Below are 17,941 nucleotides of genomic sequence, written 5' to 3' on the forward strand. Positions count from 1 at the left end.
CGGGTACCCACCAACGAGATAATATACTGGTAGAGAGCTTATTGCAACCTTCAACCGGTTCCAACATTAGTGTCAAGTGACTGCTGCGCGAATTCCGAAAGTCCGGAAATACTTTACATTGCTTTCTATGGGACGAAAGACTGCTGCTCTGCTTGGTCACATAAAATTTAAGTAAAAATGGTTATTCGCTGCAGCGCCTATGGATGTAAAGAAAGTTTCGTGAAAGGAGGACCTGTAACCTTTCATAGGTAAGTTAAAACTGCATGATTTATTATTTTATTTTCAGTATTTCTGTCGCTTTACTATCTCTGTTGAATTGGTTGGAAATTTTAAGCCATATTGTACAAGAAAATTGCCGCTGTATATGACATTTTCAGCATGTATTATTAGCATCAAAATGTATTAAATACTGTGACACTATTTACTGGATTCATCCTTTACAAATAATTGAATTTTATATGTTTTTTCCGTGTATTCCGTTGAAATAGAAAGCTGCGCCAATTGGCGTTAACTTTTTTTCGCCAAGTCGTACGCGTTTTGATTTCATAAACAATTACTGCTTGCGATAAAAAAAGAAAAATGCTGTTATTAGCATTAAATTATTGAGAAAAGATTGTGCGATATGTTTACTTTATTAAAAAAAAAAAAAAAAAAAAAAAAGCTGAAGATCTTGATTCATGCAACATTGAACATAAACAGTTAAACAGCATTATTTTAAAAATCAGATTACTTTTATAGAGCTCAATGCTGTATCATTATTTTCTATAAATCAATTAAAATAAAAATAATCTGGATTATAATTCTGTCTCATCTACGATGCTGTTAGAAATTTAATGTAATTGAAAAAATGTGATGTAAAAAACTTAACCATATTTTAAATAGTATTTAAAAAAAAAGGAGAGTGAGAGAATTTTTAACTGTAATATCGTTTTGATCCTAATAATAAATACTGAGTTGAAGTTTGTTACCGTTTGATACATATTCAATATAAAATATTTGTTATAGTTAATAAGATGTATTCATCCCCCCATGACATACACATGAGTATGGAAATCAGTAAGTAAGATTGCATTATTTTGTTCCAGTAATATAATCTCAAGAAAAGAGAGTGCATTATTATGTTTCAGTAATATAATCTCAAGAAAAGAGACGTGGTGCTCATTTTAGAAGTTGAACCTGCATGCAGTGAAATATAATTTTGTTAATAGATTTTTATTAAGAAAGAATTGTTGATGACAAAATCAAACTAACTTTTTTCAACATTGCCTTGAGCACAAATTTTTCCCATCATTAACAATCTAATTTGAAAGTGACTCATTTTCTTTTAAATTTCACTTGACCCTCTTTTCTCTAGAAGGCACCTTTTGACCTGTAATTTGATGTATTACAAATTGTGTTTTTGAATGTACGTACTATTGTAAAATAATTTTAAGAGAACTTTAAGGTGGTCCAAAAGGACCCTTTGATTTCCATTCCAATACAGAATCACGAAATAAGAATTCTCATGTAATAAAAGGCTAAAGGGAAAAATGCCATCCCCATACACAGACAATTATATTATTGTTTTGACTCTAATTGTAGGTATATTTACATTTCTTTCCAATGAAAAATTATTACACTTTTAAAATTTCATGATATTTTTCAGCATGTACTTAAATAATTCTTAAATGATTCTGAAAAATTACCATTCTTCTGCAGTATACCTGTATGACCTGGAATACATATATGTGTGTAATTTAATACTTCATTTGCTACTTTAGTACAATTAAGTTTTTTGAAGTACAACTGCGGCGGGAAAACTTTAGAGTAACCAAGTGTTCAAAGTTATGTTCGAAACATTTTACATCAGACTGCTTCGATAGAACAAAGTTTGGAGGCACCTGGTTAAAGGCCACAGCAATTCCAACGTTATTTAATTTCCCTTCTCACTTACAAAAAAATGTTTACAAGCGAAAGTCGTCAAAAAAGCCACTTCAGCCCAATCCAGAAGAGTCTATGCACTATTCAGAAAGTAAGTGATGCTCTATTTTCAATTTCAGTATCATGTACTTAACATACTTATTTATGTATGTGAGAGAGAGTCGAGGAAGAAATTGTACTTTGATTAAGTCTAACATAACATGCTGTGATGTAGTAATTTTTTTCTTTGAATTCTATTAATTGTATTGGTTTCAATATGTTAAATAGCATTTTTAGAGAGAAAAATAGTTTTGTAAGTAGGTGAATTTTGTTGCATTCTAGACTTATATTCAGTTTAGAATTTCCAGAATGCTTGTAATTTACTTTTAGCCTACTTTTTTATTTATGTTTATGTTTCAGTTTCATTTGTAAATTAAATTTAATGAACTTAGCTTGAAAATTTTATGCAATTGCTAATTAAAGCAACTAAAACACTTGAACTATTACACGATAAAGTAATCTGAGATTATGGGAACTTTTAAAACTAATTTAGTTTATATCTACAACATCTTGCCTGAACTCTAATATTTTGCAAGGTATTGAAAGCTTGTGAAGAAAAACCCATTATTTATTTTTTACTAATTTAAGATGGCAAATTACCCTCAAAATCTCCTTGCTTGCTATAAATATTCATGTTTCATAACTTTTAATTCTGTTTCCTCTCAGAAAGACATTACACAAATAAAATAATCCTTTTCCTCCACACCAAATCAAATTATTAGCCATAAAATTACTGAAATGCGTTATTAAGCTCCATATGAGTATGATTTATAAATAATAATAATTATTATTAATATAACACTTATATTTAATATTTCATCTTGAAATCTGTTGTAGGTTCAGCAAGTACATCTGTAACTCCTGAAAGAAGGAAACGGCTGCATTACTTGGGAGATTTTAATGATGAGGATGTTACATCTCCAAGTAAAGCAAAAAAAGTTCTTGAAATAGCTCAGCAGCAAAATATCAGAATGAAAAGAAAAATTAAATTGTTAGATAAACAGAACAAAAGACTGAAGAAGCGTGTGGCCTCTTTAGACGAGCTGCTGACTGAGTTAAAAACTCAGAATTTAATATCTGATTCAGCGTCAACAATTTTAGGGGTAAGCTTAACCAATTTTTACAATATCCGGTTTTGTAGCTCTCTTACAATTATTTTATCCATCATTTCCCAGAGAAATTGTGCTTTTAACTATAGTTTTGGTTTTTAACTATAACTTAATTTAGGGGTAATTCATAAATGATGTTGCACATTTTCATAAAATTTTTTATCCTCCTTCCCTTGCCAAATGTCAGGCTATTACATAAACATATACTTTCACTTCTGATTTAAAGCTGGGAAATGCTGATCTAAATCATTTAGTAAGAATCAGTAGAATTTTTATTAATCCCAGGAAAGTTGTTTTAGCCCCAATAGAAAGAAATACCCTCAATTTTTGTAATTTCAAAATTTAATCAGCTGATTTTAAATGCTGTTTTTTAACCAAAATGTGTGTGATGTCACACTTTTTATTACTCTTCTTCCCCCTTGTGACAACTGCACAAACCCCCTCCCCCATCAGAGCGTGACACCATTTTTGGATGGCCCCTTATCATGCACCCTAAGATATAATGAATACTTGCTGAGAATTTTCAAAATGTAATAATCAGAAATATATGTCTAATCAAGTAATTCTTTGATTAAGGAAATGACATGCAGGATGCAATGTCACAGGTTGTATTTCCATTAGTGTCATGAAAATATTGCATCTGTAGGTTTTTTTAAATATTTTTGAGGTGACCATTACATAAAAATGTTATAAGTTATTGCTAAAACTCATCTATGTTTTATTATATTATATTTAAAATTTTTATGTTTAATATTATATTAAAATCTTAATTTTTTTGTTCCCTTCCTCTAGTTGTCTGGAGCTGCAGGGGATTTCATAGAAAGACTTGAATGTAGTAATTCAAGAGCTGAATATTCAGAAGACCTCTGAACATTTGCCATGACTTTAAACTTTATTCGGCAAAAGCATATAATTATGTCAGACAAATGTTCAACGACAGTCTTCCCCATCCTTCTACTTTAAGAAGGTGGTATGGTAAAGTTAGTGGTTCTCCTGGATTTACGAAGGAAGCCCTACAATCATTGAAACTTAAAGCAGAAGAAGCTTTAAAGATAAACAAAACCATTTATGGAGCTCTTATTGTCGATGAAATGGCAATACGACAACATATTGAATGGGATAGAACTCGTTTTACTGGATATGTTGACTTAGGTACTGACATAGATGATGATGAGCTGCCTCATGCAAAAGAGGCTTTAGTTTTCATGGTGAATGGCATTAATGGAAGCTGGAAGGTTCCAGTTTTGTATTTTTTGATAAATGGGTTAAATGCTCTAGAAAGAGCCAATCTTATTAATGAGGCCCTTCATTATCTTCAAGAGACTGGCATTAGAATTATAAGTTTGACATTTGATGGTTGCAGTAGCAATATTGCAACTGCAAATGCATTAAGTGCAAATTTACAAAGCAATAATTTAATCAATTATTTTCCACACCCTGCCACCGGAGACAATGTGTATGTCATAATGGATCCTTGCCATATGTTGAAGCTTGTTAGAAATTGCTTGGCATTAAAAGGATCCATTGTTGATGGTGACAGTGGCTTCATTTTGTGGGAGCATATAATCAATTTAGAAAAATTTCAAAAGGAGCAAGGCCTTCATGCTGCAACAAAGTTACGGGCACGGCACATAGAATGGTATCGTGAAAAAATGAAGGTTAAACTTGCAGCCCAGGTTCTCAGTAATAGTGTTGCTGATGCTCTTTTATATTTAGAAAACGATTTAAAACACCCCACATTCATTGGCTGTGCTCCAACCATAAAATTTTTAAAAATATTCAATAGCCTTTTTGACATCTTAAACAGCAAAAACCTATTAAGTAAAGATTTTAAATCTCCAATTAAGCCCCAAAATAAAGATACTATATTAAATTTCTTAAATACAGCACAAGAATACATAAAAAACTTAAGAACAAGTAAAATTGGAGAGTACATATTGCATAGCAACAGGAAAACAGGATTTTTAGGATTTTTAGTTTGCATCAATAGTATTAAATCGTTATATATTGAGCTGTGTGAAATTTCACCTCACCCATTAAACTTTTTCCTGACATACAAATTATCACAGGACCACCTTGAGTTATTTTTCAGTGCCATACGCACAAAAGGTGGTCACAACAACAACCCTACTGCAAAACAATTTAAAGCAGCATGTGTTCGCTTACTGATGCACCATCACATAATGACATCAGGTAGTGCAAATTGCATCGTTTTAGACGATACAAATATTTTAAATGTGAGCAGTTCCACTAATATGTACTTGAAGTCAATCAATTTCAACTCCACAGATACCTTTAAAGGTGATTTTAATTTTTCTGAGAATTGTGTTACTGAAGATCATTCTTTTGCATTAACAAGCTGTAAACAATTCTCAGACTTTGTTAGTGATGTTGTTGCATACATTGCTGGTAGTGTTGTTAAAAAATTGAAAAATGCATTAAAATGTGATACTTGTATATATTCTCTGTCTGATGTTGGTTTAACAGTTGATTATACACAAAGTAAATTATTAGGTAGAAAAAATAGGGGAGGATTAATAGTTCCATCTGGTAGTGTTGTGAAGATATGTAGAGCAGCTGAGAAATCTTTTCGAACCACCCAAGCTTCTGGAAAACTTAAACAAAAAAACATTATGGCTTCATTAATTTCAGATAGTGTTAAATGTATAATAGAAAACTCTCCAAATATATTTTTAGGCATGCATGAACATATTTTAAATCATGAGCCTTTAGATAATCATAGAAGTTCTTTGATAAAAGCCATTCTGTTTGAATACCTGAAAATACGACTGTACTATGCAGGTAAAGTTGAAACAGAAAAACTTCAGAACAAAAACGTACGTAGTGTTAACACAAAAATTACACTTTTTAAGGGACAATAATATTTTAAGTTTTACTCAAGTCCTGTATTTTTAAAAATAAAAGCATGTATTTTAAATTTGTAGTTTGTATTTTATTTACATTGTTTTATGTATTCATTTTTTAAAAGTAAATATCACATTCTTTATATATCTATAAAGATTTCAATGGTTCGGCAAGCTAATTTTTTAAAAATATATACCATCTCCAAAAATAATAATAATAAATAAAAAAAGTTTGATAAGTCAAATTTTTCATATCAGAGCCATATATAGGGTGCAACAAACAACGGTGCAAATAATTTAAAGCGATTATTAAAAATATAGATAAAATATTCAGGAAAAAAGAGGTTATTATTATTGTATTTCATATTATATTGCATTATTGTATTTCATAAAGTTATTCATGTAGTATATAACAATAACTAGTTTCTATATTTTGGCCAAATTGTGTGTTTTTGTTTTAAAAAGCTCATTACTTATTCACATATCAAAAATAAGAAATTTGGAATATACTTGACTACCATTTTGAGTAGGTGATTTTTAGTACTTGTTCTTGATATACTTTAGAATAAATAATTTTAATAAATAAAATAAAGCATTAATCCACTTAAAATAAAAATATACTACTTTGTATGAACACCAAACTTTTAAAATATGAGCAGGACATGCTTTTCAATCGAAAAGCTTTATTTCTTCATCAGATGCAAGTTGGATCCTTTGCAGCTGGTGAAGAGCGAAAACTTTTTATGCAAAACGTGCGTTCTGCTCACGTTTAAAAGATTAGTGTTCATGATAAGTAGTATATTTTTGTTTTACTTAATTTTTGAGTGTTTATTTGTAATTAAGCCACTTACTTTATAGTAAATACTATATTTAAATGCATATTTTCATAATGTGTTTATTTAATTGGGATACAGGAATAAAATAGAATATGTATTGTCATGTTTGAATTTATAATTCAGAAAGAAAATTTTATTTTGAAAACGTACATTTTACAGCTGATCTGCAAAATATGAAATCTTACTAAATTTAATGTACAGTTAAGGCAGTTGCTTCCAAGTTTGCATGAAATTATTTTCTGGACATTGCTGAATTTATAAGCACTTTAATATGCAAGTAACTGAATAAAATGGGCATAATCAATTACTTAATAAAGATCTTTTTAAAAATAAAAAATTCTTTACTATCCTACATTTCCATAATGCAAGTACTATTGCTAACACCGAGAGGTCAAAAGTAAATGAAATTCTTCCAAAAACTATTTCTGACTTTAAATTAATTAAAATTATGTTTACTTAAATATATGAAAGTAAAATATTTTTCTTTAATATTTTACTTTCATATATTTAAGTAAACATAATTTTAATTAATTAATTCAGTATAATTTATCTTTTTGTATCATAAACTATATTAAGTTTGGACAGTAATAGTTTATAGTTCCAGCTGAAAGTCAACAGTCTGTAAGTATATACATGTAATACAATGTGATTTTCTTTGTCTCTTTAGGATGCAATGCATTAAAATTAAACGAGATTTTTTTACCTTCTCAAATATTATAACAGTAGTGCAATTAATTTTTTAACGTTATTCAAATTAAAGTTTCCATCTCATTTTTTATTATTTATTTTAGATTTTCTTCCTAAAATTATTTAACCTAAACATCTTAAACAATGGTGCAAATAATTTAAAGCGATTATTAAAAATATAGATAAAATATTCAGGAAAAAAGGGGTTAAGTTATATCTAAATATAATTGTAAAAAATCGAACAACCTAATTCGAGGTCGTTGTCTGCTGACTGCTAGGAGGCGGAAATAAAAAGCACTACTTGCCATATCAAAAGCGGGCCAAACTGGCGATGAACAGTCTAAGCTATCACTCCCCAAGAGCGCCAAGAGCATTAGTCACGTGGTATATGTTGGAGACATCCTAGCAGACGAATTCTCTGTGGGTGAGCCGTCTACCTGTTATAAGAAGTCGTTGGTACCCACAGTTGACAAGGCCAAATATCTAGGAGTTTATCTAAATCAAAGGCTAACGTGGAACACCTATATCAACTATGTAGCTAACAAAACTAAAAGTGTTGCGCAGCAGCTGAATCTTCTACTTGGTAGGTGTTCTAAATTGGACTTACGGAGGAAGCGACAAATTTATCTTTCCATTTTGCGACCTATCATGTGTTACGCCTCACCAGTTTGGGCTATGGCAAAGAGCAATGAACTGCACAAATTACAAGTTGTACAAAATAAAATCTTGCGCACCATTACAAACGCACATTTCTATATTAGGTACAAACTACTGCATGATGATTTGAAGGTAGAATACATTGATGAGGACCTCCATAGATTAAACAGTAAATTTTATGATAAGGTTTTAAAATGCACGGCGGGCAATTTTAAGGCTTCTTTAAACTACATATGCGTCCCAGAAGATGTCACACTTTTATTGCTCACAGAATGCAGGACCATAATTTCGTCACTTAGACATACACTTTACTACAGTTCTCATTGTAAATATCATTAATTTACACTTTATTTGTTTATTTGTTCATTTTTCTGCAACATGATATCGCTACACTTGCACATGTATGTTTTGGTTACGAATTTTTCTCACAACCTCTTCGATAAGTGGTAGTTATGTAACGATTGTCTTATACGCTTCGCGGTCAAAGGGCCCTCTTTCCTACCTTGATCCGTTTCCCGGCTGCGATTTAGTTGATAGTTTACACTGTGATGTTTCCTAGGGATTAAAAGAACAGAGCTTATAAAAGCCGCAAGGCTACATAAGCATATGCAATTCGCATTTAAGCAAGCAAGCCGGAAGACGAAGCAGTAGCATCTACATTTACTTCTCCAGCATATGAACCTACTGACTCTAAGATTTGTACATACGCAAGGCTCATACATTTCTTATCTTTATCACTGCCTATCGCGACATTCACTGTTCTTCACGAGGATTTTTCTCAGTTACGAACCCCGCCATGATATGCCATCAAAAGATATGCCTTTTGCACGTGCTTTACACAGGATGTGGTTTTGCCAGCCTAGGAGACTGCTGAAGTGCCCAGCACCTGAGCCTCCAGAATACTGCTTTTCTTCAATATTCAAGAAGCACTTCTAAATGTCAGCGTCTGGGAGAGTGACCTCCCACGTGACCTAAGAACTTGAGTTCTATGTTCAGCCTTGTTGTAGGACTTTCTGCATTTTTTAGGACTGAAATTTCTGGTATTCCTTATATTTATCATATTGAAGAACATAGGAAAAATAGTGATTTTTCGTTATTGCAACCCATTATTTAATTATTTTACTCTTTTCATCAGTTTTGGACAAGTTTACGCTAAACGAATCAGAATGCCTGATTCCGCTCACGTGATATGTGACTTATTCTAAGTATGCTCTGGGATAGACATCTTGAATTTGTATATATGTATTTTGTGTTAACATTTGTTCTGAATTTATTCTGTTATTTTGTAACTCTTACTAAAATTATTTTTTCCTGAAACATCTTCGACTGTTATAATGAAACCGTGATTCTGTTTACACCACACCCATCACATTATCATGGACTCAGAACTTCAAATTACAGGACTGCTAGACTGTATTATGTGATGAAATTTGGTTTATTCCATATGTTGTTACAAGAGACGAAACGTTGGCGACGACATTTTATGTAGAAAAATTTCCCTTTTATGTAATTATTTCTGCAAATTTGTACATTTAATGTTTTCTTCAGCATTTCTAACCTGAAATCTCGCAACGTATTAACGACTTCTTCACACCTCACGTGACAAGGTAGTCACGCCCTCTCAACATCTGCAATCCTGAATTAGGTCTCACTCATGCATTCTTCTACTTTCAGCGCTCTATAGCAACTAACTCAGACAACCGGATCAAAACTTGCAATTCCTGCAAGTTAATCAGCGGCGAATCCAGCGGAACTTGGAATAAATTGTTCATTTTTTCATCGGATTTGTGTATTAATTTGATAACGAACCTGTACGCACGCAACAATATAAAATGATTTACCCTCTCTGGAATTTCTAATCGAAGAGACGAAACGTTGGCGACGACATTTTATGTCTATCCCCAAAGCAAAGCTCCCAGACACGCCAGTTTTGGCTTTAAAAGCTTCAAATAAAATCTTTTTTCCAAATACTGATGTGCTTTTGCACATACAAGCTACACTGCCGATAACATCTTGCGAATGTGAACGTTCTGCAAATGCTTTGAAATAGGTTAGAAAATTATAATAGAACTACTATAACGGATCAGCACAGAAATTCGTTGGCATTAATGCACATCATTATACCAAAGAAATAGCAACTGACAAAATTATTGCTATATTTGCCAATTTACAGTCACGGAAAATGGAATTCGGGAATATTTTAATTGCTGAACAAAAATGAAAGGCCAGAAAAATGTTTGCCCTTTTTTTTAAAAAAAAAATATTTGCAGTTTAATTTCATGTCCAAAATAAATGATGTATTTACAGCTTTTATGCATTTAATTCAATATCTTTATTATACACTGACTACCAATAAGTATTTGGACACCTATGCAAATGACGATATCTGCGGTCCTAAGGTACGTCACGGACTCCGCCGGTGTATATCGTGTAGGAAACAGCATCAGCTTTAGTTGCACGCAAGATGCCTCGCAGTTCGGAGCTCTCTGATTTCGAGAAAGGTATAATTATCGGGTATCTCAAATGTGGCCGATCTTTAAGGGACATATCTAGCGATCTGAAGTACCCAAAATCGACAGTGGCCTATGTGATTAAGAAGTGGAAGGTGAGCGGTGATTGTCGGAATGTGCCCGTAGTCGGCAGACCAACGAAACTGGGAGATAGAGACCGATGAGTGCTGTCCAGAGAAATTCGGAAGAACCGCACCCAACCGATGGCCCTCATCCGCGAGGAGTTTCAACAGGCATCCGGGAGTATTGTTTCAATGAATACCATCCGTGAGGAAGCACATCTGCTTGGTTTTCATGGTCGTGCTGCTGCCCATAAGCCTTTGATCACAAAGTCCAACCGCGCTACTCGGTTAATGTGGTGCAAAGCACATCGAAATTGGACCGTAGATCAGTGGAAACGGGTTCTTTGGAGTGACGAATCAAGGTTCACCCTTTACCATTCGGATGGCAGGGTCTGGGTCTGGCGTCTACCTGGAGAAAGTCTCCTGCCAGAATGCATTGTGCCAACAGTCAAGTTCGGCGGAGGTGGAATTATGGTCTGGGGGTGTTTTTTTCTCGTATGGGCTAGGACCCTTGGTCCCCATTAATGGTAAGCTCAACTCCGATGCCTACTGCACTATTTTGGATGACAATGTACTTCCTATATTGTGGCAGTTACGGGTTGGACCCCTGTTACTTTCAGGATGACAATGCCAGTTGTCATGTTTCGACGTTAACCAAGGCTTGGTATGGTGCCAATGGAGTTCATTGAATGGACTGGCCTGCCCAGAGTCAAGACCTGAACTCTATCGAGAACCTCTGGGACGAGTTGCATCGCCGAATTCAGGAGTGCACTACCAGTTCAAAATCGGTGAAGGCACTTCTATGTCTTCTCCAAGCCGAGTGGAAGAAAATACCACTAGCTGTCGTACAAAGACTTGTAGAAAGTATGCCCCGGAGGGTCCACGCTGTAATTACCTCTCGTGGAGGCTCTACGAACTATTGATTTTGAATAAAGTTAGTTTTTCTTTTCTATCACAGGTGTCCAAATACTTATTGGTAGTCAGTGTATAATTATATACAAAATTAATATGGATTTTATGTATTTATTTATTTTGTATTATGAAACAAGGAAAGATGAATTTCAAAATCATGTTAATGTTTTAATAATAATTTTTAAATAATTTAAAAACAAAAATATTGTATTACCCATTCAATATGTTTGTAAGGTAATAATTATAAATACGATAATGAAATGCAATGTATCCTTAATTATGTTACATAATTTTATTATTAATAAATTCATAATATAATTATTATTTATATTAAGATAACTGCAATTAACATAATATATTTATCATGAAATAATCGCCTATATACTTGAAGATGCTATAATAGGTAGAACAGTATAGCCATAAGAGTCGTAACGGGCGCCACCGCCCCTCCCCCGTAATTTGAGTTGACTACGCCCATGCTTTAGCTGTTTTGAATTAAGTTCTCTTGAACGTTTGAGTAGTTAAAAGATAACTACTGCGAGATATTGTAATACTGCACGAATATCTGAAGAAATTTAAGCATTTTGGTTGTGATAATAAATTTTGCTCATTTTTCATCGGACTTGTGCATTTGTGCATTCATTTCATAACGAACCCGTACGCATGTAACAATATCATTTAAATTCTGAGAGCATATGTACAATACAGTGAATTTAATCACTCAATTTTTGGACAGGAAAATTTTAAAAAACTTGGAATATAAATGGCATTGCTAATTTAGGTGTTACTTTGGTAGACAGTTGGACGGATTTGGACGATTTATGTTTTGGCGAGCAATTATGGTAAACCCATTGCTAGACAAGTTATTTATGGTGACCGATACTTTATTGTCATTTTATTTAAAAAATAATGCATTTTATTATGCATAAATTCCGTGTTTTAAATATTATTTATGGCTTCTAAATATTAAATTCGGAAGAACCGCACCCAACCTATGGCCCTCATCCGCGAGGAGTTTCAACAGGCATCTGGGAGTATTGTTTCAATGAATACCATCCGTGAGGAAGCACATCTGCTTGGTTTTCATGGTCGTGCTGCTGCCCATAAGCCTTTGATCACAAAGTCCAACCGCGCTACTCGGTTAATGTAGTGCAAAGCACATCGAAATTGGACCGTAGATCAGTGGAAACGGGTTCTTTGGAGTGACGAATCAAGGTTCACCCTTTACCATTCGGATGGCAGGGTCTGGGTCTGGCGTCTACCTGGAGAAAGTCTCCTGCCAGAATGCATTGTGCCAACAGTCAAGTTCGGCGGAGGTGGAATTATGGTCTGGGGGTGTTTTTTTCTCGTATGGGCTAGGACCCTTGGTCCCCATTAATGGTAAGCTCAACTCCGATGCCTACTGCACTATTTTAGATGACAATGTGCTTCCTATATTGTGGCAGTTACGGGTTGGACCCCTGTTACTTTCAGGATGACAATGCCAGTTGTCATGTTTCGACGTTAACCAAGGCTTGGTATGGTGCCAATGGAGTTCATCGAAAAATCAATTCAATTTTGCATTTTTATTTGAAATCAAAATTTTATTGTTTATGATATTTTATGTTTTGGATGATGTAATGAATGACATCACATTACTTTAAAAGTAATTGGTTTTAATATCTATAAATTTAATCTAATGTTTTAAACATTATTTATGACTGTTAAATATTAAAATGCAATTTAATTTTGCATTTTTTAAAAGATTTTATTATGTATGATTATTTAAATAATTTTAATTCTATTCGTGATGTAATCAGCTTCCTGATTGGTTACAGATAATATTTGTACATCTACGAGCTGCAATCAGCTTCCCGATTGGTTACTGAATATTTCTGCATTATGGCACCATTTTAAAATTTGATTATTCATTTCTTCGAATTCCTTAGATTACATTTAAAATTTTTTTACAAACTTTTTCCCTTAGATTACATTTTTTAAATTATATTACATTTCTCAAATTTTTTTTTATTGATATCTAAATTATGATTCCGATTTTTTGGGGTATTTATCAATATACGAAAGGTTAAATACTCAAAGAAAGACTACAAGTACATATTTTTCTTTTACTTTATAATTGTATACTTCAATTTATATTAAAAAATTAATAAACTGTTTTCAAAAATTCCCGATATAGTTATTGCCCCGTATGTTTTAATGTTAAATAATTATATCCTACAAAACTTATTTTAAAGGATTTGAATTTAAGTAATATTTTAATTCTTTTAAACGTTGGTATGATGTTTTTAATTCGATGTTCAATTTGGATACTTATGTGTTTTATACAGGCATTCTACTGCATTAGACAATACTTTCCTGTTCTATCAATTTTGTCCACAATGGGCCTTGTGTTAAATATTCCTTAGTGAAGCGCTCGAAACGCGAACGTGTATGCGAAAAATTTGAGACACTTTCTCTCAGTCAGTTGCGTAGCTAGGGTTTTCAGCGACTGAAGACAACTGAACTGGGGACAACTGAAGATTTTGCGCCCCTTTCTCTGTGCCAAGAACGGAAAACATTTCATTCTAAAATTTCGTAACATCGATTTGGCGCCCCCTGAATGCTGCGCCCGAGGACAGATGTTCCCCCTTGCCCCACCCTAGCTACGCCACTACTCTCAGTAAGAATTCAATCTCCAGAGAAATCATGAAGTAAACCGCAGGTGTGGCGTCATCTGCCGGTCAGGGTTTCTTGCAGTAGCTGTTGAACTGTATTTTCCAAGGAGGTTAGAATAGAAGGAGGGAAGGTTCAACTCAAACGGTGAAGCTTGGCGGCCATCTTCCTGTTATCACCGTGACTTGTGCAAGGAAGTCTGTCATTGCAATATTTTTTTCTTTTCTTTTTGAAGCATGTCAGCTTGTATTGCATATGGATGCAAAAATAGATTCTCGAAAAAAATTCCGGGCATTATTTTTCACACGTAAGTATTAATTTTCTTTTTTTATGTAATATGACAACTATGTCAAAAAATATCACAATGTCATGTGGTTTTCTTTCCAGATGTGAAAAAAAGGACTTAAAATAGGTTATTTAATATAACTATAATCAAAATATATTAAATACATTTTAATGTTTCTGTTTATAGCTGGTATCTTCGTTCCTTAAGATACAATGCTATATGGTAGGATTTAAATTGTATAATTTGAACGTTTTAGTTAATTCGTTTTATAACTTTCATGAAAAGTAAGAAATCAATTGTTACTATTTTTATTAATTGTAAAGGTGTTAAATAAAGCAATGCTTTTCTTTATATATTAATTATTATTCATTTTTTTAAGTTAAGATAAACTGTTCTGTTGTTAAAAATTTTTTGCATAAACTTACAAATTTCTGGGCAGTATAGTGATAAAATTAAGTAAAATATTTACACCATTGAACATGGGGAAAGATGTATCCAAAAACTTATATAGGTGTATTTCTGTAATTCAACTTTATTAAAGGCAGTTTCTTTGAGATTAATAAATATGAAATGCGCATAAACTGAAATCAATGAATTCACATAAATCTGTTTTATTTTATTAAGATTTATTTTCTAACCTAAGCAAATCCGTGAAATATGCAGAAACATCATTTTTTAAAGGCTTTAATGTTATGCGCATGCATTTAGATTTCGAACTATTTCTTAATAATTTGCTGTACATAGTAAATTATGGATATCATCTTTATTACTTTAAAACAAAAATTCAACAATAGCGAGGGATTTCTTTATAAATGTAACATATTTTTACTGGAAAATAAATGCACAGAACAGCTTAGAAACACGTACATATCACTGCCGTAATGCAATGTTTTGAAGTCACAAACATGGACGCCGCTTGTTCGGCGGAGTTTCATTCCCCGATAGTGGAGGAAACTGCGAACCCTCCCTCCTTCTATTCTAACCTCCTTGGGTTTTAAGTATTTTATGCCTAGTAAAGTATTAGAAACCTTAAAAAATAAATATCTTTAAAAATAATGGATAATTTTTTTTTTGTCGAAAATGTCGTTTTTTAAGATGGCAAGCAAATGTAAATAAATACATTTACTATGAGTATGAAATATTTAAGTAAGGTTAAATTACTACTTTCATATAGCAAAGAAATAGAATAAAAACACCGCTATAAAAACATTGCGCCAACGTTTAATTTGATTAAAATATTACTTAAATTGAACATCATTTACAGAAAAGCCGAGCAAAACTTAACTGCAGACTTCGCGGATTTACTGATTTACGAGAAAATAGAAGATGGCTATTTTAAAGACCGTACGTGGCCCACTTATTGAATATTCATAATCAGCTACCTTAATAATAATAATAAAAAATCTGATGTGTACACCACATGACTTCCTTGTAAGGAATATTAAATTATACGCATTTTTTCTTGCATTTCGTTTAAACGTATTGGATTGAATTAAATCTACTTCGCCGACAGCGCATAAACCACAGTAGAATAAATGCATTCTTTAAAATTCCATTCTGGCGCTAGGTTCACTTAACAGTATTATATTTCCTTCATATTATAACTCAGAATGCACAAAATTTACATCATTTAAAGAATTATCTAATCGTTGCCACATGTTCTATTCAAATACTATAATAAAGCTAGAATGATGTATAAAAGAAATTAAGCAAACAAAACAAAAAAGAAACAGTTTTTCACAGACGATTGAGTATTTCTCATTTAATTAATTCAGTTCTCACTTCGCGAGAAGGCAAAAATACATAAAAACTCAAAATATCTATATTAAAAATTACGAAGTAAATCTTAAACACTTATTTCCTCGAAAAAATTCCAGAAAGAATTAAGCATGATTTAATTGGCAATAATAAATGAATGCGTTATCTTTGTTGTTGCGAAACTAAGTTTCTCTAGATTGGCAACAAATCCACTAGTCTCCTGTTTCAAATGTAAACATTAATGGCCGCCATAAAAAAAAGGCTTAGCGGCACTTAAACAACTTTAAAATTGTTGATAATTCTAAAAACATTGCACACAGATTTACTAAAGGCATAAAAAGCTTAACCGGAAGATAAAAACAACATAATTCAATCATTTTTAAAGCAAAAAATGTACAATTTACAAACATATAAGAGTAAAGAAACTGAGATCACTGAGCCGGGTAACAGAGTGGATATATATAAAAATATATTTATATATGTTTGGTACGGCCGATTGCAACCAAAATACGCACATCTACATGTTACAGTCCTATATACAAAATTTCAACGTTCTGAGGCTACTCGATTTTGAGTTATGCGAGATACGTACTTTCGTACAGACGCCACGAAAAATTCTCTTCAGAATTCATTTCAAAGCAGTTTTATAATTTTTTTGAAGGAAAAGAGTATTTTATTCTGTCCTTACGTACAGATATCACGCAAAAACATCCTTAAATTGCATTCGATAGCGGTCAAAATGGATATTTTCTTTGAAATATGCTGCCTGAAACTCTTCGCGATTACAATACTTCCTTTTTACTTCGTACAAGTTCCAAGTTCCAAGTTCCACTTACGCCGAGATTATCAAGCATTCTGCTTGATGTGTTCCGGCTGTCATCAGATGTTTGCTCTTTGAGCGCTGAAAAGAGAATAAGTTCGAAGTGTGAGTCCAGAAGGGCAGGAGCTAATGGCGAAGGGGCGTGACCAGTTGTCACGTGGGCTGCAAGCTGACTTATCATTGGTTGCGAGTCTTCTGAGGAATACCTCTCTAAAATTGCAATTAAATACAGTACAAAACATATATGAAAGTAGAAATAGTAAAATTAATTATCAGTCTTCTAAATTATTTACATATGAGGCTCAGACACTTGCTGCTTGAGTTTGGTGTCACTGAAAGTAGATACTATCGTGATCATTATTTAATAGACACTAATTAAGTGGGAAAATCTTGATTTTCCTTAATCAGGTAAGCAGCATAAGGCCTGAGAAACCTATCTTCGGCAAGTATCTCGTAGTGAAACAAGTTAAAGTTCATAAGATGTTCACAATTTACCGCACCATTGAAGAAACTTGCATTAATCTTGCGAATAAATTGATTTAGTGGTTCAATTTTCATGTCTCTATGCAATACTTCGTTTCTGACATAATAGTGGGCATTTGTGCTAATCCTAAGGAACTTGTTCTGCACTTTCTGGAGTTTCTCTATATCTTTTTCAGTGGCGGTAACCCAGGCTGGCGCCGCAAATGTCATAATTGGTCTTCGTACAAGGAAGTAAAAAGAGGTTTAATATAGCAACTTATTCTAACTTCGCCTTCCTACTCCTGATTGGCTCCCGCTCGCTTCTGGCTCCGCCTCGAAGTGATTTCTTTCTGAAAATACCAAGGAG

General features: G+C 32.9%; 1 protein-coding gene across 2 annotated transcripts; it reads left to right on the forward strand.

Annotated features, from left to right (window-relative positions):
- Positions 1-254: 254 nt before the first annotated feature.
- On the forward strand, positions 255-3,987 carry LOC146996785 (uncharacterized). Of its 2 annotated transcripts, XM_085818556.1 has the most exons (3): positions 255-2,011; positions 2,797-3,062; positions 3,861-3,987. In XM_085818556.1, exons 1-3 carry the CDS (start codon positions 1,996-1,998, stop codon positions 3,936-3,938), a joined length of 360 nt encoding a protein of 119 aa, XP_085674682.1. In that variant the 5' UTR covers positions 255-1,995; the 3' UTR covers positions 3,939-3,987. The 2 variants fall into 2 exon arrangements, with proteins under 2 accessions (XP_085674682.1, XP_085674681.1); XM_085818555.1 differs by lacking the exon at positions 3,861-3,987 and having other exon boundaries at positions 2,797-3,742.
- Positions 3,988-17,941: the final 13,954 nt, after the last annotated feature.

The sequence above is a fragment of the Stegodyphus dumicola genome, chromosome 6 (assembly GCF_044657685.1).
Source record: "Stegodyphus dumicola isolate Sdum_Otavi_A_Nest chromosome 6, ASM4465768v1".
NCBI classification, from domain to species: Eukaryota; Metazoa; Arthropoda; class Arachnida; order Araneae; family Eresidae; genus Stegodyphus; species Stegodyphus dumicola.